General features: G+C 48.0%; 3 protein-coding genes across 3 annotated transcripts in view; all 3 read right to left on the reverse strand.

Annotated features, from left to right (window-relative positions):
• Positions 1 to 2088: 2088 nt before the first annotated feature.
• On the reverse strand, positions 2089 to 4320 carry LOC126984243 (arrestin homolog). The gene is made up of 3 exons (XM_050837818.1): positions 4166 to 4320; positions 3388 to 3743; positions 2089 to 2981 (listed from the first exon to the last, which is right to left on the reverse strand). Exons 1-3 carry the CDS (start codon positions 4206 to 4208, stop codon positions 2235 to 2237), a joined length of 1146 nt encoding a protein of 381 aa, XP_050693775.1. The 5' UTR covers positions 4209 to 4320; the 3' UTR covers positions 2089 to 2234.
• A 2328-nt stretch (positions 4321 to 6648) lies between these two features.
• Positions 6649 to 8837, reverse strand: LOC126984244 (arrestin homolog). The gene is made up of 3 exons (XM_050837819.1): positions 8694 to 8837; positions 8164 to 8516; positions 6649 to 7557 (listed from the first exon to the last, which is right to left on the reverse strand). The coding sequence occupies exons 1-3, from the start codon at positions 8734 to 8736 to the stop codon at positions 6811 to 6813; spliced, it is 1143 nt and encodes a 380-aa protein (XP_050693776.1). The 5' UTR covers positions 8737 to 8837; the 3' UTR covers positions 6649 to 6810.
• An 831-nt stretch (positions 8838 to 9668) lies between these two features.
• Positions 9669 to 19906, reverse strand: part of LOC126984230 (hornerin-like) — a 45419-nt gene continuing 35181 nt past the window's right edge. The window contains exons 5-6 of the mRNA XM_050837785.1: positions 19289 to 19388; positions 9669 to 18979 (exon numbers count right to left, since the gene is read on the reverse strand). Of these exons, the coding sequence (XP_050693742.1) occupies positions 10051 to 18979; positions 19289 to 19388 (9029 nt within the window). The 3' untranslated portion in view covers positions 9669 to 10050. The remainder of the gene's footprint in view (positions 18980 to 19288; positions 19389 to 19906) is intronic.

Consider the following 19906-nt stretch of genomic DNA (forward strand, 5'->3'; position numbering starts at 1 on the left):
TTATTATTATTATTATTATTGGCCAAAGAAAGACAAGTTTAGTGTGCCCAGTCAGGACTAACCACAGTCGTGGCGCACGCCGCCACCCTCGCTGTACGGAGGTTAGAAGCAAGATGCTCACCATCTCACCCAACCTCAACTCGATAGGGGGTGACTGCGTCTTTAACCAAGTCCGGCATGGGTTTTCATGACATATCTAGGCTGGGCTTGACCCTGCTACCCCCTATCGAGTTAAGGTTGGGTGAGATGAGGGGGGAAGCATCTCGTTTTTAACCTCCCGTGGCGCAACTAATTAGAGCGCTGCGCTGCCAGGCTTCACCGTCTGACAGGGCGGCGATTCGAGCCCGCTCAGGCCGGATTCTTTCCGTTGACTAGGAGTTGTTACTGTCTCCCTTTGAGCAAGGGGGATGGGTGTGTGGTGTGTGAGGTCCTGGCAGTACCCAGAGATCGACGATAAAGAGCACTTGCTCATGTCGGGAGGGTACCTGCTGGCGATTACGAGTCCAAAACGTGATCAATCCGTAGTGATGAATAACACACACACACACACACACACACCAGTACGTGAGTATTACTGGTTAGTGCGAAAGGAGGAGGACAAGAGAGCTAGGGTGTAACGTGGCATATCCCATGAGCTCTTGCCTTTTCCTCACATCCTCTTGAAATTGTTTGTTTCTTTTGTGTCACGCTGAAGATTTAATTTTAACGTCACGTTTTCACGTTGCGTGCATTAATATCTTTTGACAATGAAGCTTTCTATTTTATATTTTCACCCGTATACTAAATGTGCTTAGGATTTTTTTTCCGTTGTGAACTTTGAAAGCAAACAAGTTTCTCCTTGATACTGAGATCAGAGTCACCTAATATTAGGGAAAAGGTGTATTTCTGTTTATTTTGTCTTAAGCTACATCACCCTGTATTAAATTTTCTTAGAATTAGTCACTGTTGACATTTTTCCCAGATTTATTTTTACATGGACGTCCTCTTTATTTACAGACCTGAGAAAGCCGTTGTGTCACGTGGATTTACTGAACCTCCACTGGCCTCTTAAATGAACCTTTAGCCAGTGCCTTCACCACCTACACGATCACCATCACTGTGGCACTACTACCGTCGGGCTACACCACAGGATGAAGGTAAGTGATGGTGTCAGGTGTGTGAAGTAACCAGGGTAATGTTGACATTAATTTAAAAAAAAAAAAAAACGCACGAAACCCATGCCTATTGTAATGGTTCTTCGAACCTCTAAAGTTGGCCATTTGTTGATGGTAAACAATATTTCTGTCTACACTCAAGCAGTCAAGTACCAACCCAGGAGAACAGCGCATCATGGCAGTAGTAACACTGCTATGCTTGGGAAACAGTGTTCTGGGTTAGGCACCGCTGCTTGGGGGAAAAAAATGTTACAGTGGATAGCATTACAGCGATAGCGTTGCAGATGTTACAGGGGACATTTTAATGTTTCCGACAGTCAAGAGGCAAGAAAAGTTAGTTTCAGGTGTTGATGCCACTGTAAAAAAAAAGAAAAATAGAATATAAGGTGTCAGCGATATTAGGTTGGTAGGAGGAGACCTTGTTGTCCATTGGAACCATTGTAGGGAAGCGTAGAGGATGCAAGGTAAAGTAAAGTTGGGTGCATACCCTATAGCTGCGCGTGGCTGCGGTGCTCATCTCCGTACTATTGACCCTTTGGGCCTATGGTGGTTAAGACCCCATCACCCCGGGACACTGGTCAGTATGAAGTCTGGGACTGCCACAGTTTACCTTCCTCAGGTTACCCCAGGTATTCATTTATCGACCAGCTTAAAAGGGAGGATGAACAGCTGGGTGAGCTGAAGCCGACTAACCACGCCAGGATTCGAACCTAGGCCCGCGGAGTCATAATTAGGCACGGTAACCACTGCTCCACGGAGGATTAGGAAGAAAAATATGTTTTGATTGTGTGATACAAAAGTGTCGGGAGGAAATGTAGTGGTAACCCTGCAGGGGCAGAAAAGTAATGTTTCGGGTATTTTTACCTTTTCAGAGATAGGAAGATTTCCACGCTACTGTAGGATATACTGTTTAGGATACTCTTAATAAGACACATTTAGGGATAGCCAATTATTGAACAAAATCGCAATTTACACAATTAAGAATATTAAATGAACAAAATAGGAAGACAGTTAATGATTAAATTAAAAAACAAAGGGAGAATAATCAAGAAAGGAAGAAGTTAAGTCTCCGCTGCATGACTAGTCGTCAGCGACGGACTCGCCTCGGCGGAGTCGAGAGAACTCCTCGATGTCCATGTCACAGGACTGCATCTTGCGGAGGGCGGGGCTCTGGGGGTTGGGGTCAGGGTGCATCAGCTTGAAGGGAAGGTCGGCGGTTAGTTCGCCAGCAATGGCGCCACAGTTCAGCTTCACACGGAGAGAGTAGGACACGATGATGCCCAAGGCGTCGTTGGGGTTCTTCCCAGCCGCCACCACGGTGGAGGATGCCAGGTTGGCGTCCTGATCCTTGACCTTGCCGTCGAGGGCGATGCCGAAGCGCTTCTGATTGAGGGAAGCGGAGGGAACAAGGCAGAAGGTCTTGGTCAAATTAGTCCCAGGGGTGACGGGGCATCCCTCGCGAGACTCAAGAGAGGACACCACGCGGGTGAATTGGCTGTTGGTCATGGTGACCTCCACATGCTGGACAACCTGAGCCTTTATGTTCTTGACAGTCTTTCTGGAGGCGTTGTTGATGTGAAGAGTAGCTGCCACTTGCTCGCCATGGCAGTACATGTCACGCTCCAGGCTGACCTCAAGGTTCAGCTTGCCGGGGGACAGAGTGAATCCCTTGCTCACCAGGGTCTGAGGCTGGCGGTTTGAACCCTGGGGGTCGGAATACTGAACCTTGCGGACGGCGAAGGTAACAGAGTTGCGCCGGTGGGGGTGTTCATCCTTGCGATCCGACACGTACAGCTTGAGGTCGTAGATCACACCAAGGGGATGGGTCTGTAAGGGAACGGTTGGTGTTTAACAATAGAAACGTCCTCATCACTAGTTCATTTTCAGAGTGAGGCGTAACGATATATATATATATATATATATATATATATATATATATATATATATATATATATATATATATCTATATATATATATATATATATATATATATATATATATATATATATATATATTAGATTATTATGGCTTACTGAAGATAGTCATAAATCCATTGACTCAAGACTCCTGAGATCACATCCCTTTAAACACAACAATTTGATAAGTTAATCTATATTACTTTTTACATTGGGATCTGAGTCAACGACCGTAAAAGCTATGTGATGTGTTTGATATAAGGTTCGGTTATATTGTGCCATTTATTGGCTTCCCTAGGTAGTACACAGATACTCACGGTCGTATCGTCCCCGCTGTCAATGGTGACGGAGCATGGGGCGGACTCGGGAAGAGTGACGCTGAAGGGATGGGCTGTGGGACCCAGCTTCTTGAGGAGTCGTTCCTGAACTTCAGAAAATTGTTCCTGGTCTTTGTTGGGAACAATCTGGCTGTTGACAAGCTCGAACTCCTTGGTGAAGTGCAGGCCCATCACCTCATCCTCCTCCCGGCCGTAGCGGTAGGTGACACCCACTCGGGCGTACACCCGCCTGCCGCGGAGGTAGTCATCGTCGACCACCACCACACCATCCACGGGGGAGGTGTGGCTGATGTGGTCGACGAAGTCCCGCCGACTTAGGTACGCGGTGACTTTACCTGTTGTTTAAAGGGATGAGAGATATAGATGAATATATATATATATATATATATATATATATATATATATATATATATATATATATATATATATATATACTTAGGCGCTTAAATTCCTCTTACATTTAGACATGCGGGGGGGGGGGGGGGGTTGTCATTAAAATATCAATAATGTGATGGGTTAATTTTGCCCACACTCAAAATATTTTGAACGTTGAACTCCACCTGGCACTTTCCCGCCCAATCATACCATTTGTCAAATTTGCTCTGCAATACACTGGCGTCTTGAACTGATTGAATCAGTCTGTTGACCTTCGTATCACCCGAAAATTTGCTAACATCACTAGTACTTGTATAGTTCTTAGTGGTGATCAAGTAATTGTTTGGTCCAGTGAGGAGGATAATCAGAAGAGCAAACCTACCATTCGGTGCAGTCTTTTTGAAGACCTTGGCGGCGTTAACCATGAGAGTGTGTGGGTTGGCTCGGGGGGAGCGCAGTGGCAAGTGTCAGTCTCCGTGTGAAGCTGATGGCGAGCAAAGGGAAAGCCGCCTTTTGTACCCGCCCTGCCGACTCTGATCTTGTTAGTGTTGCAGAAGTGTTTGCAGTAATGGGGTTAAGGGACCATAAATGGCAATGTCCTTCCTTGCCTTGTTTTGCACGTCTTCAGGGTGCATAGTGACCACCCAAATGCCTTACCCCACAGCCCGCTGTGCATGCCATTTTTTTATGATGCAGTTACTTGTGTCAAAGTAGCTGCACGATATTCAGCCTGAGTTGTGTAGCACATGATCTAAAACCTATTCGGAAATTCAGATGAGGTCCTAACATTCTTCCGCCTGACTCGACAGTTCCTTATTGGCTTAGGCAAAACAGCAGATTAAATACCAAGGCATTGGCTTCAGGAGAAACACGCAGGACACAGCTGCGTCATATTCCAAGTCAGTTGTCTGGTGGTCAATAAGTATGCAGAAAAGGGTTAAGTTGCACCAGATTGTTTTGCATTGACGAACTAGGGACGTGAGATGCTAATAATAAGAAACCAATAAATTTGGTTCTACAAGTTTGCGCTTTTGCGCATGTGTGTGTGTGTGTGTGTGTGTGTGTGTGTGTGTGTGTGTGTGTGTGTGTGTGTGTGTGTGTGTTTATCTTATATATTTATCTTGATGAATATTCCTGCTCCCCTTTAGTTGCTGTCGGAAAATTCTTCTACGTTCAGTGCTAAATTCTTGTTAATCAATAAACCAACTCCACGCCCCTTCCTGCTTTCACGGCCTTAATGATAGTATATAATCCTGGCCGCCAGAAAGTATAATGAATGCCCCACTCACTCTTCTAACCTCGCTAAAGCTACTACTTCCTGACTTAATGTATGTGTGATGGAGTGCGACGCTTTGTCGACTAACGAACCCGCAATACATTAAGCGGAAAATTGTAAAGGTAAGGTAAAGTTGGGGGGATAGTTTATAAATGCGCGTGGCCTCGGTGCTCATCTTCGTCACACTGGCCCATGAGCTAGTAAGGAAAATGGCGATTTCTTTTAATTCAACGATTCTTTAACTAGCTCTCTACGTGATATTTAGCTAACATTGCTCCTCCTATTTTCACCCTACGCCTCTGTCCACCCAGCAGTGAATGGGTACCAGGTATTAATCGGGGGTTGTGTCCCGTCTCCTGGGATCTGTTCCCTTCTATAATTCCTTCCCCTTCTGTCTCTCTCCAGCATATGACCACAGATGTTGCGCCGACTAAACGAAACTTTCCAAACTTTCCTCCTATTTTCAGAAATCTGTTTACCTTCATCTTGTTTGTAAAAGCTTGTATATACGTATTGTCTCCTGGCGATGAATAACATGCTACTTCCTAGGCCTGTGTTTCTTGTATTAATTCAGTGTGTAAATGAGTCGGAGAGTTTGTATTCCAGAAATTATTGTGAGTCCAGAAGCTTATGGGGAAAAAATGTTTCTTCTTAGTGTTTAGATGATATTCAGGTGGTGGTCGCAGCGGTGTTGGTAATGGTAACGGTGGTGGTTAAGGGGAGGGGAAACTGAGGAAGGAAGGGATAGACACATGAATAGGGGCTTCGCTGACACACACACACACACACACACATGTAGGTTTTCCAGCGATTTAACAGACCTTGCAGCTGGTTAGAGCCGCAACACTCGGGTCGTCGTGAGGCGAGTTGTCGGAAGCCTCTCGTCCTGTTTCACCACGGCATGAAATATCGCGGGGGAAGTATTGATGTTTGCATGAACCGTGACTCGTAATGAGCTTTAAAGGAGGAGAAAAGTGAGGAGTGGAGGAGGAGAATGAGGATGAGGGGGAGGAGGAGGAGGAGGACTATTCTGGTATTGCGGAATAAATTTAAAGTAAATTAGCATCATGGGGGAATGCGTTTAAGCAGCGATAGTTAAAGTGAAGCAGCATGCGAGCGAAAAAAAAATAATTATCATCATATTTAAAGTAGGTGGCAGCGTGCCGGTGTGGTGTCATAAGACATCCCAGGATCGTGAGACATCCCATCCTGAATACATACATGAATTTCGACACGGTACCATGTCTTGTCGACTGCTTGTCGGGATCTGTCCCACCTAAGTTTATTCATATTATTATAAAAGCAAATGATGACGTGTGTGTGTATATAACTAGGATATCAACAATTACTCTTCTTCTTCTTGTGAGCTGTTCCGCTTTGCATCGCTTTTTAGGTCCTCCTTGGTACTTTTTTACACTTAGATGCTTCACTTTGTTACTCTGTGATAGTGAAGATTGGGTTCCACGATGCGAAAATCAGGATGGGATGTCCTACGATACGGGATGACAGATGACACCACACCGGAGCCTCACGGCGGAGGCTGCATGTATTTTGGACGAGCTCGTATAAAAGTTATAATGAATGGAATATTAGGGTGTATTTTTAATGACTAAGGTGTAAGTTAACAAAAGAAAGTTATCAGTAACTCAATAACATAAAAACAAAGTTAGCCAATCATTTAGCTGGGGAAAAAGAAAATAAAGTGTCAAAACAAAATGAAACGGTCCATGTTATGTGGAAGATCACAGAGTTTAATCGTCAGCAACGGACTCGCCGCGGCGGAGTCGAGAGAACTCCTCGATGTCCATGTCAGTGGACTGCAGCTTGCGGAGGGCGGGCTTCTGGGCGGTGGCGTCAGGGTGCATCAGCTTGAAGGGAAGGTCGGCGGTAAGCTCACCGCTAATGGCGCCACAGTTCAGCTTCACACGGAGAGAGTAGGACACGATGATGCCCAAGGCGTCATTAACGTTCTTGCCAGCCGCCGCCACAGTAGAGGATGCCAAATTGGCGTCCTGGTCCTTGACCCTGCCGTCGAGGGCGATGCCGAAGCGCTTCTGGTTGGTAGAGGCTTGAGGGGTGAGGGAGAAGGTCTTGGTGAGGTTGGATCCTGGGGTGATGGGGCAACCTTCACGAGACTCGAGAGAGGACACCACGCGGCTGAAGTGGTTGTTGGTCATGGTGACCTCCACGTGCTGGACAATCTGAGCTTTCATGGTCTTGACTGTCTTCTTGGAGCCGTTATTGATGTTGACGGTGGCCTCCACTTGCTGCCCGTGGAAGTACATATCACGCTGCAGGCTGACCTCAAGGTTCAGTTTGCCGGGGGAGAGAGTGAAGCTCTTGCTCACCAAGGTCTGGGGCTGGCGGTTGCTGGCCCCGGCGGAAGCGAACTGAACCTTGCGGACGGCGAAGCAGACGGAGTTGCGTCGGTGGGGGTTTTCATCTTTGCGGTCGGATACGTACAGCCGGAGGTCGTAGGTCACACCGAGGGGCTGGGCCTGTGTGGAAGTTGGAAGAACCTGAGAGTCTGGTAACCAATAGCATTGCATTTTCTACTTTATTGCCGTAGTGGAATCTTACTATTATAACTATGACGATCTGTCGAGTAAGTAAAGAGAAACTTCTTACGGAAATAATTTTCAGTAATTTGAAAAAACTACGTTTAAACGGGGTGGGGGGTGGGGGTGGGGGGTATTGGGATCAGTGAAATAGGAATGCGCTTTGAAATATTACGGAAATAGTTTCAGTTGAAAGAAATAGGAAATGCAGGCATGTATGTAAAAATGGGTTTAAGGAAAAACATAATTCCGCACGTTCTGCCCTAAGCTTTTAGGGTTATGTAATGTGCCGCAGAGTGAAGGTTATTTGGAGTGAAATTAAGTTACTGGTGAAGAGCAAATGTACTAATGAGCTGGAATGGTGATAGCATTGAGCATGTGAACAAGAGCTATGGTGCAAATTATTCATACCAAAAAAAGGAGCAGAGAATGGAATGATGGAAAGGCTGAATGATGGCACGGAGCCTGTTCGGGCATGTGGCGACAATGAAGAATGGCAGGCTTGTTTTTAACCCCTTAAAAATACAAGAGAAGGTGAACACTTACAGACATGTCGTCTCCGCTGTCGATGGTGACGGAGCAGGGAGCACTTGGGGGCAAAGCCACGCTGAAGGCATAGGCGTTGCCACCCAGCTTCTTGACGAGGCGTTCCTGAACATCGTTGAGTTCCTGGTTGTCGTTGGGAGCGACTTGGTTGTTGACAAGCTCGAACTCCTTGGTGAAGTGCAGGCCCATCACCTCATCCTCCTCCCGGCCGTGGCGGTAGGTGACCACCACGCGGGCGTACACCCGCCTGCCGCGGAGGTAGTCATTGTCGACCACCACCACACCATCCACGGGGGAGGTGTGGCTGATGTGGTCGACAAAGTCCCGCCGACTTAAGTACGCGGTGACTTTACCTGTTGTTCATAGGGAAGAGAGATGGTGGTGCTATGAGAGACAGTGATGGTAAGACACAACCCGCAATACATGAAGGAAGGAGACTAAGGAATGTGTTTATAAATACTCGAGGAATGTTTCTCTTATGTACGCTACATGATAGGGACAGGAATGATTGTTGAGTAGTTAAAACCTACCATTCGGTGCAGTCTTTTTGAAGACCTTGACGGCGTTAACCATGAGAATGGGTGGTTGGCTCGGGGGGAGCGAAGTGGCGAGTGTCAATCTCCGTGTGAAGCTGATGGGGAGCAGAGGGAAAACCTTCCTTTTGTACCCGAGCGGGCGCCTTTAATCCTGTTAGGGAGGCTTATCTCCTTCCCCTACATCGCATCAGCAGTCCTATTTTTAGAGGTGAAGTCAGAAAGTTTTCTTCAGGTGAAAGCTTTGTTGGTAGGTGGAGATGTATAATTTTGTGTACATAAATCATCCGTTAGTTGTTTGCAGATTTCTTATGATCTCTTCAATATTTACCTATTCAAATAAATCATTTAAGATATTTGAAAAAAAATCCCTGAAATTGACAGCTTTGCATTTTTGGTTTTCGTATATCCCAAATATTTTAAGATTACATTTTCTTGTTTATTTCTGTGATCTTAAAATCTCCTATTGAATGTTTTGAGATTTCAATTAGGATTTTTTTATTTGTTTATCTAAATGTTAACTGAACTCAGCTGCTGAATAATGCTGTCAACGGGACAGACAATAATAATTACAATAGTAATAATAATAGTATCAAAATCTAATGCTTTAAAGCCTGGAAAATCGTATTTTATCATTTTTAAAATGATTAAAGTTTATAATACTTTTTTGTGAAACACACACCACACGAGAAAGAAAAGTTCCTGTGGTGCAGAGGACTAAGGTTTTACCCAGACAGGCTGAGGTTCGAGTCCCGCTGAGCAAAGGGTGTGTGTGGTGTGTAAGGTTCCAGCAGTACTCAGAGTAGTAGCAGTACTCTTTGGGAGGATACTGGTTGCCAATCACGAGTCCAGCACGTGATCAGGGCTTAGTGAAAATGATGAGACACACACACACACACACACACACACACACACACACACACACACACTCAAACAAACAAAGCGTTGTTTCAAGGATAAGAAGAGAGGGAGTTGTATAAAACCAAACTTTTAATTCACAACTGCTGCAGTGCACATAAAGCAAGGGAGTGGCGGACAGCGAGGCTGCCCGCCAGGAGCACACACGCACACACTGCCAGGCTCCCGCTGGCCCGCCGCGAGGGAGCCCGTCACGACAACACGACACTTTGGATTAATAATTTATGGACACGCAGGAAGCTTCGGTAACGTCAGACAAGGACTCCGCCGTGAAAGACTGGGTAGCTAGGCAGTGCTCAGCACCACGCCCGGGTTAGGCAACACACATTTATACCATTAACATTAATATACACGGTGAGTTTGTATCAGCCAGCACATAGCTCGATACGTCTAATGCTATTCGGATGATTGGCAACAATATTCAGGGGTATTTACACTATGCTCGTCTACTTGCGACAGGCTCCCATGACACCTTATACTGGCTGAAGGGGTTGCCCGGGGAGGAGCGAGCCTGAGCTGGCCTGCGGGAATGATCGAAGAAGGTATCTCTGTCCCGCTTACTTCTCTGCGGCAACAATTGTCTGCCATAGAAATTGGGTGGTGTTTTGGGGATAAAATCTTGAGGGTTCATATCAGGAAGAACCGGCGCCGAGGGCCGAAACGCGTTGCTGGACGTGAACTGCTGGGGTATTGGATGGCTGCGTTGAAACGGCTCCCGCGGCAATGGTGTGACGTAGATTTTATGATCCTTATTGCTCTTGATGTGACGAGAGTTACGAAGGGTGTCTGTTGTCGAAGAAAGGTGCTGTTGTTCTAAGGGCAGCACTACGCCTTCTGGAGCTCCGTTGCCGGTACTGAAACCTCCAGAAGAGGTCGGGAGCGGTGATGAAGGCATAGGTCCTGATGATACTGAGCGTGCTGATGACAGTACACCTGGTAAAATGCTGAGTGATGGTGACGAGGATGGTCTTGCCGGGGCGCCAGGGTAGATGGGCTGCTTGAAAGAGTCAAGTAAAGACGATGGTGATTGTACCGTTGAGCCACTGGAGCCCATACCAGAATGGGCCTGACTGGAGACACTAAAAAATCCTGAAGAACCACTGGAGGTCGAGGTTCCTGAAGTAGAGCTGAAGAAGCTTGACGTTCCTGAGGAAGTGGAGAGGCTTGAACCTCTAGAAGAGGAAATGGCTGGATTTGGGGCTCCTGAGAAAGTACTGAGAAAGTTTGAAGGACCTGTAGCAGTGAAGGCTGAGCCTCCAGAAGAACCTGATTTGCCAGAGTTTCCAGTGGAAGAACTTAAAAAGTTTGGAGTGGCTGATGAACTGAAAAGATTTGAACGTTCCGAAGAAGTACGCGAGTCTTTGGTAGGAGGAAGGTAGCCAAACAGAAGAGCATTCAAATCGACAGGCGGCGCTACGTTCTGCTGCAGCTGCTGCTGCTGCTGTTGTTGTTGTTGTTGTTGCTGCTGCTGCTGCTGCTGCTGCTGCTGCTGCTGTTGCTGCTGCTGCTGCTGCTGCTGCGGAAGACCGAACTCGCGTTGTTGCTGTTGAGTGGTAAGTTTGGTACCTTGCTGCGATAAGGCTGGGCCAGTTGAGGTCTGTGACTGTGGCGGCAGGGACAATACACTCGCTTCAGGCCCGCCGGTTACCAGCAGTATATCCTGGGCACCATCACCGCCTTTGTCACTACTTCTTGGGGGAACGTACTCATTGGTCGGGGGCGTGAAGTCCAGCGAGAACGGGAAGTTGTCGATTATGTTACTGCCTCTGCCGGAGGTGAGACTGTTACTACCCTCACTCGTGAGTAAGCCTGAGTCTCCGCTAGCCTGCTGGACGGGAGCAAAGGAGGGTTCGGGAGCAGGCACTTCCACACCCGGTGATGAGTCCCCCTGGACAGAAATACTGCCTCCAGAATGGGTGGAGCTGAAGGTGCCTGAGGTTTGCGAAATGTCTGCTGTGCCTCCTTGGGTGCTGTCTCGAGGGATACCGCCCGGACTTGAATAGGCATAACCTTGCTGTCTCTCCTGACTACAGACTTGGCTCTCAGGAGAAATTACTGCTTGTCCCTGACTCGCGGCTCCTCCTTGGCTTGTGATAAACTGTCCTTGGGTGCTGAACGTTTGTTCTGTTTGTATCTGCCCTGTCACAAACTGATCCTGACTGCTGCGTGTTTGTTCTGGTTGCTCTTGGCCTGTTACAAACTGCCCTTGGTTGTCGTGTGTTTGTGTTGTCTGTCTGTTATCTGTTAAAACAGGAGTCTGGTCGTATCCTTGTTCTGTTTGCTCTTGTTCCCTTGCGAGTTGACCCTGAATGCCGAGTGTTCCTGTTTGTCCCATCTGTCCCTCTTCTCCTGCAAACTGCCCACTATTGATTTGTGTGTTCAATAGACTGGTGAGCATTTGCCCCAGAATGCCGAGTGTTTGTCCTGTTTGTCCTGTTTGTTCTTGGCCTGTTTGCATATGTTGCTGGTTGATGCCTATCTGTCCATCACTGCTACGTGTTTGTCCCTCGCTTCCATGTATTTCTCCTTGACTTGATAAGAACTGGCCCTGATCACTGTGTGTCTGGTCTTGGCTTGTAATAAATTGTCCTTGGCTCCGTGTCTGTTCCTCGCCTGGTAAAAACTGGCCCTGACCCGGAATTTGTTCCTGGCCTGTAATAGACTGCCCGTGGCTCTGTATTTGTTGCTGGCCTGTAGTAGACTGCCCCTGGCTCTGTATTTGTTCTTGGCCTGTAAAATATTGCTCCTGGCCCTGTGCTTGTTCCTGACCTGCTTGAAGCTGCCCCCGACTGTGTGTCTGCTCCTGGCCAGTGAGGAATTGATCTTGGATGCCGTGCTTCTGCTCTTGACTTGTTAGAACCTGCCCACGGCTGTGTGTCTGTTCTTGGATTGTTGAAAATAGTATAATTCCATCTCCATCGTTCACTAAGGCGTTGTTGTCCTCGCCGGTAATAAGTAGCAAATCAGGAGTCTGTAATGTATTGGGACCAAAAATTCCAGTGTCAGTTGTGGTGGTAGTGATGTGCGTAGCAGTGTTGGTGTCACGTAGACCAGAGGTAGTGTCGTGGGTGCAAACAGAAGTGTCCCGAAGACCAGATGATGATGTTTCTGTACGTCCAGTTATGGAGGTGCCTTGAATACCACCGATGATCGGGTCTTGAACGTTAGTAGGGATAATATCTTGGGTGCCACTGAGGGGAAGGTCTTGGCGACTGCCCGCACCCTGACTTCCTGTGAAAGAGATTCCACTTTTAGGTTGTTCGACTTCACTGAAGAGACCAGGAGCGTTAACATCGATTTCATTTCTTACGTTACCTCGATCACTCAAGATGTCTGACTGTACATTGGAAAGGAGGTTTACATCAGTATCCGAGTGGGTTCCTGTCTGAGTGGAGAGACTTGTACTGGGCACCGGGTAACTGTATCCCTCTTCGTCCTGGTGCGACTCCCGCTGGGCTCCACCAAAAACGCGTTGACTTGTATCATCTTGTCCTGTCAGCTTTGAATCGGTATTGGTACCTTGGGTAAGGCCGGGAAGGAAATTGAACTGAGATTGTCCCGAAACAGATCCAAAAGAGTCTTGGACTTGATCTGGGGTCTCACTTGGGCCAAATTGGCTCCCACCTCCCCTAGTCTCACTCTGCTCAACTCCAAGAAGCAGAGTTGTTAATTGTTCATCCTGCAAGTCTGCTCCCACAGCAGGAGCAGGAACACCTTGGTCTAGCCCGGACTGATGAGTCTGTTCCGTTTGGACTTGATCACTTATTCCTTGGCCTTGCCCTGGACCATATTCTTGGCCTTCCTGCACCGGGTCTAGGTTGAAGTCTCCTTGAGAAGAACCGCTGTCACCCTGCCCTTGGAAAGATTGGAGTCCATGTTGTCTTCCGTCCGATCCATATTCTTCTTGTCCAACTCCTAGACCTTGGGTGGGGCCCAACTTTTGCTGTGTCTGTATGAACCCAAGCCCGCTCTGCCCTTGAGATGAATCAACACTAGCCTGCCCTAAACCGACCCCTGAACTCGCTTGTCCTTGAGGAGTCACATATCCTGCTTGCCCTTGTCTAATATCGAATCCTGCTTCTCCTTGAGTAGCATCGAATCCTGCTTGTCCTTGAGTAGCATCAAATCCTGCTTGCCCTTGTGTAGCGTCGAATCCTGTTTGTCCTTGAGTAGCATCGGATCCTGCTTGTCCTTGAGTAGCATCGAATCCTGCTTGTCCTTGAGTAGCATCGAATCCTGCTTGTCCTTGAGTAGCATCGAATCCTGCTTGTCCTTGAGTAGCATCGAATCCTGCTTGTCCTTGAGTAGCATCGAATCCTGCTTGCCCTGGAGTGTAGTCATAGCCTTTTTGCCCTCGAACAGAGCCAGCCTGGCTGATAATGTCGGTGAATCCTACTTGGCCTTGGGAAGAACCGAAACCCGCTTGACTTCGTGTAGCGTCGAATCCTGCTTGCCCTTGAGTAGCGCCGAAATCTACTCGTCCTTGAGTAGAGTCGAATCCTGCTTGCCCTTGAATAGCGTCGAATCCTGCTTGCCCTTGAGTAGCGCCGAATTCTACTCGTCCTTGAGTAGAGTCGAGTCCTGCTTGCCCTTGAGTAGTGTCGAATCCTGCTTGCCCTTGAGTAGCGTCGAATCCTGCTTGCCCTTGAGTAGCGTCGAATCCTGCTTGCCCTTGAGTAGCGTCGAATCCTGCTTGCCCTTGAGTAGCGTCGAATCCTGCTTGCCCTTGAGTAGCGTCGAATCCTGCTTGCCCTTGAGTAGCGTCGAATCCTGCTTGCCCTTGAGTAGCGTCGAATCCTGTTTGCCCTTGAGTAGCGTCGAATCCTGCTTGCACTTGAGTAACGTCGAATCCTGCTTGCCCTTCAGTAGAGTCGAATCCTGCTTGCCCTTGAGTAGCGTCGAATCCTGCTTGCACTTGAGTAGCGTCAAATCTTGTTTGCCCTTGAGCAGAGTCGAATCCTGCTTGCCCTTGAGTAGAGTCGAATCCTGTTTGCCCTTGAGTAGAGCCGAATCCTGCTTGCCCTTGAGTAGAGTCGAATCCTGCTTGCCCTTGAGTAGAGTCGAATCCTGCTTGCCCTTGAGTAGAGTCGAATCCTGTTTGCCCTTGAGTAGCGTCGATTCCTGCTTGCCCTTGAGTAGAGTCGAATCCTGCTTGCCCTTGAGTAGAGTCGAATCCTGTTTGCCCTTGAGTAGCGTCGAATCCTGTTTGCCCTTGAGTAGAGTCGAATCCTTCTTGCCCTCGAGTAGAGTCGAATTCTGCTTGCCCTTGAGTAGCGTCGAATCCTGCTTGCCCTTGAGTAGTGTCGGATTCTGCTTGTCCTTGAGTAGCGTCGAATCCTGCTTGCCCTTGAGTAGCGTCGAATTCTACTTGTCCTTGAGTAGCGTCGAATCCTGCTTGCCCTTGAGAAGCGTCGAATCCTGCTTGCCCTTGAATAGCGTCGAATCCTGCTTGCCCTTGAGTAGCATCGAATCCTGCTTGCCCTTGAGTAGCGTCGAATCCTGCTTGCCCTTGAGTAGCGCCGAATTCTACTCGTCCTTGAGTAGAGTCGAATCCTGCTTGCCCTTGAGTAGCGCCGAATTCTACTCGTCCTTGAGTAGAGTCGAATCCTGTTTGCCCTTGAGTAGAGTCGAATTCTGCTTGCCCTTGAGTAGCGTCGAATTCTGCTTGCCCTTGAGTAGCGTCGAATAGTGCTTGCCCTTGAGTAGCGTCGAATTCTGCTTGCCCTTGAGTAGCGTCGAATAGTGCTTGCCCTTGAGTAGCGTCGAATAGTGCTTGCCCTTGAGTAGCGTCGAATCCTGGTTGCCCTTGAGTATCATCGAATCCTGCTTGCCCTTGGGTTGAGTCAAATCCTTCTTGCCCTTGTGTAGAGTCGAATCCTGCTTGCCCTTGAGTTGAGTCGAATCCTGCTTGCCCTTGAGTAGAGTCGAATCCTGCTTGCCCTTGAGTTGAGTCGAATCCTGCTTGCCCTTGAGTAGAGTCGAATCCTGCTTGCCCTTGAGTTGAGTCGAATCCTGCTTGCCCTTGAGTAGAGTCGAATCCTGCTTGCCCTTGAGTTGAGTCGAATCCTGCTTGCCCTTGAGTAGAGTCGAATCCTGCTTGCCCTTGAGTTGAGTCGAATCCTGCTTGCCCTTGAGTAGAGTCGAATCCTGCTTGCCCTTGAGTTGAGTCGAATCCTGCTTGCCCTTGAGTAGAGTCGAATCCTGCTTGCCCTTGAGAAGAGTCGAATCCTGCTTGCCCTTGAGTTGAGTCGAATCCTGCTTGCCCTTGAGTTGAGTCGAATCCTGCTTGCCCTGGAGTAGAGTCGAATCCTGCTTGCCCTTGAGTAGAGTCGAATCCTGCTTGCCCTTGAGTTGAGTCGAATCCTGCCTGCCCTGGAGTAGAGTCGAATCCTGCTTGAGTAAATTCAAATCCTGATTGTCCTTGAGTAGCGTCGAATTCAACTCGTCCTTGAGTAACATCTAATCCTGCTTGTCCTTGAGTAACATCGAATTCTACTTGCCCTTGTGTAGCGTCGAATCCTGCTTGCCCTGTAGTGTAGTCATAGCCTTCTTGCCCTCGAGCAGAGCCTGTCTGATTGATAATGTCGGTGAATCCTGCTTGACCTTGGGAAGAATCGAAACCCGCTTGACTTTGGGTAGCGTCGAATCCTGTTTTGGTTTGGACAGTGTCGAATCCGGCTTGGCTTTGAGTAGCGTCAGTTCCCGCTTGGCCTTGATTAGCGTCGAATCCTACTTGCCCTCGTGATGGAGCAGGGCCTTGCCGCGTTTGAGTGTCCTCAGCCCCGTGGACAGGGCTTGTTTCTTGGTGCCTCTGGGTGGGGTCAATTCCTGTTTGGCTTTCTGCTTGATATCCTTGGCCTCGAGAAGAATCAAAGTTTTCTTGCCCTTGAGTGGAAATGGAACCTATTTGCCCCTGAAGAGAGTTGGATCCTACTTGTTCTTGAAGAGAGTCAAAGCCTACTTGTCCTTGATTGGTGTCCAGTTCTGTTTGTCCTCGAATGGAGTCAACTCCTGCTTGTTGTTGAATAGCGTCGAATCCTGGTTGCTCTTGAGTGGCATCCAGACTTCCTTTCTCTTGGGTAGAATCGAATCCGACTTGTTGTTCATGAGACCCAAATTGTACTTGTCCTTCCGTAGTATCAAGTCGTACTTGTCCTTCAACGAAGTCAAAACTTTCTTGTCCTTGGGTGGGTCCAAGCTCTGCTTGTACTTGATTATATTCATATTCTTGCCCTTGCTCTGGAGAAGAGTTGAATCGTTGCCCTTGAGGAACATCAGAACGTGTTTGTTCTTGAGAGTCGTAATTTTCCTGTCTTTGAGTTAAGTCTAATCCCAACTCACCTTGAGCGGAACCTGACTGTACCTGCACCTGAGTGTCCTTCTGTACTTGTCCTTGACTAAAGTCAGGCTTGTCTTGCCCTTGAGTTGAGTCAAACCCTACTAGCTCCTTAGTGGAGTCAAAGCTTCCTTGCCCCTGGGTATGGTCGTATCTCTCCTGTTCTTGAGGAGACTTGAATCCTTGTCCCTGCTCTGAGTCAAACCCTCCTTGTCCTTGAGTGACGTCAGAACTTCTTTGACCTTGAGGGAAATCCACTCCTGCTTGTCCTTGAGTGGTGTCGAAACTTCCTTGGTCTTGAGTGAAGCCCACTCCTGCTTGCCCTTGAGTGGTGTCGAAACTTTCTTGGTCTTCAGTGAAGCCCACTCCTGCTTGCCCTTGAGTGGTGTCGAAACTTCCTTGGTCTTCAGTGAAGCCCACTCCTGCTTGTCCTTGAGTGGTGTCGAAACTTCCTTGGTCTTCAGTGAAGCCCACTCCTGCTTGTCCTTGAGTGGTGTCGAAACTTCCTTGGTCTTCAGTGAAGCCCACTCCTGCTTGTCCTTGAGTGGTGTCGAAACTTTCTTGGTCTTGAGTGAAGCCCACTCCTGCTTGTCCTTGAGTGGTGTCGAAACTTTCTTGGTCTTGAGTGAAGCCCACTCCTGCTTGTCCTTGAGTGGTGTCGAAACTTTCTTGGTCTTGAGTGAAGGCCACTCCTGCTTGCCCTTGAGTGGTGTCGAAACTTTCTTGGTCTTGAGTGAAGCCCACTCCTGCTTGTCTTTGAGTGGTGTCGAAACTTTCTTGGTCTTGAGTGAAGCCCACTCCTGCTTGTCTTTGAGTGGTGTCGAAACTTTCTTGGTCTTGAGTGAAGCCCACTCCTGCTTGTCTTTGAGTGGTGTCGAAACTTTCTTGGTCTTGAGTGAAGCCCACTCCTGCTTGTCCTTGAGTGGTGTCGAAACTTCCTTGGTCTTGAGTGAAGTCCACTCCCGCTTGTCCTTGAGTGGAATCAAAAGGACCTTGTCCTGCAGTGATTTCAAATTCAGCATTCTTTTGTTCCCCTTGTCCTTGAGGTAAGCCATATTCCTTTTGTACTTCAAGTCCAAGTTCGTCTTGAACCTGAATCGTGCTAAGGCCTCCTCCACGAGGGTCGGATCTGGTTTCTCCCTCCCTTTGCTCTAACTCTATCTCGAATAGCCTCTGATCCAAGCCAAGACCTTGTTCTCGATCTGCACCTCGCCCTTCAAAATTTTGATCACCCCTGTAATTTCTTTCTTCTTGAGGCTGATCTACTTGGTGTACCGATTGCCCATCTTGATCTTGTTGTAATGGACTAGAACCAAACCTTTCCTCTGTATCCTCTGTATCACGTCCCCCTGTCGCGTACTCCTCACCACTGTCACGGCCTAATCCTTGATCAGTCCCAGAGCTAAATTCCCTTTGGCTCTGGGCTGGTTGCAAGGATCCCTGAATTCCTCCGAGACCAAAACCACTCGAGGCTTGTCTGAGAGTACTTATATTGTCCCCTTGAAGACTGACCGAATCGCTGCTTTCTTGAGGCCTCTCCCTAGCAAGGCTTGATGGAGGGACCACCTCACCTGGGGAGTCTCGCGTCGCGCTAAGCCTTTCGCCGGAAACATCTGATTCCCGACCTGCAAATCCAGGCTGCTGTTCCGTGGCCGGGAATGGCTGTTCTGCAGGTGCTTCAGAACTTCCGTCGATCGGACCAAACTGTGATCGCTGTGAAGCAAGCTCTCCTGCCGCCGAGAACGCCTCGTTAGCAGGTACAGAAGTTCCTCGCTGGAGAGATGAGGGAGCGGGGGCAGGAAACTCGGCGAAGATCTCTGCGTTGGCATCGTAATAGGAAACGGCGAGAGAGCAGTCGAAATCGTACCACCAAACACACACGAGGTACTGCTGGCTGAAAACGGTGCCGTTTGGACATAGGAAGGAGTACTGCCGCAGCCGCTGCTCCTGGTAAGCCACGCAGATATGGAATACCTGGCACTGGGTCTCTGGATCGGCGTAATAACCTGGCGATACCTGGTCCTCACACCTGAAAAATAGAGACGTCACAATAGAAATTCTCAGGTATATTAGGCGTGCATTAAATGCATCAGTTTAGTGGCATATACTTGCATCAAATAGTTTTGTAATTGAATGATTGTTGTATCAGCTTTGCGACGCTAGGTTGATATAAACGACCGGAATAGTTGAAATAGATAAACGAATTCATTATAAGGGATGGAGGTAAAACTTTGTCACTAAATCAATCTAGGGTTGCAGCAGGTGAAAACTTAAAATCTGAAGATTTTTAGTAAGGCTAAAAAAGTGAATGGACTTAACAGGCGTCACAAATACTTGCCTGAAGGAGGTTTCTGGCACCTGGGCGTAGGTCGGGTAGTCGGTGCCAGCCACGCCGATGATCATGTCGTTGTCTTCATCCCCGAGCCTGATGATGTCCGCTGCGAAGGGTAAGAAAAGGTCACCACATGTAGCATAACAACCGTCCTTACTCTCAGCTCACCACTACCACCCCCATCACCAACGCCCTCCCACCTGCTGTCACTCCATCACAAGCACCACCACCCTTCCCTACCAACGCCCTGCAGTACCACCCTTCCAGCCACCACCGCTACTCAGATTCACTGCCTTGTCATGACCATTGTCTCCACCACCAACGCCACTCCTGTTTTGGCCACTCGCAACTCATTTATCTTATTCCTCCTTATTGCAGTTATTTCACCCACTCATCACTATATCAGCCCCATTTTTGTTGTATACTCCTATCTTCAGTAATTATTTTCCCGTTATTTGTTTATACACAGTTTGAACTTTATCAACAACCACCCCACATTAATTGATCTGGAGCTTTTCAATGATGTAAAGTTCCCACTGTAAAAGGATAACAGCATTAGTAAAATACTGTCATCCATTGTCTGCCTAAGAACCTGAATTCGAAGGTCATTATCGTCAGTCGTTC

The sequence above is a fragment of the Eriocheir sinensis genome, chromosome 56 (assembly GCF_024679095.1).
Source record: "Eriocheir sinensis breed Jianghai 21 chromosome 56, ASM2467909v1, whole genome shotgun sequence".
Classification (NCBI taxonomy): domain Eukaryota; kingdom Metazoa; phylum Arthropoda; class Malacostraca; order Decapoda; family Varunidae; genus Eriocheir; species Eriocheir sinensis.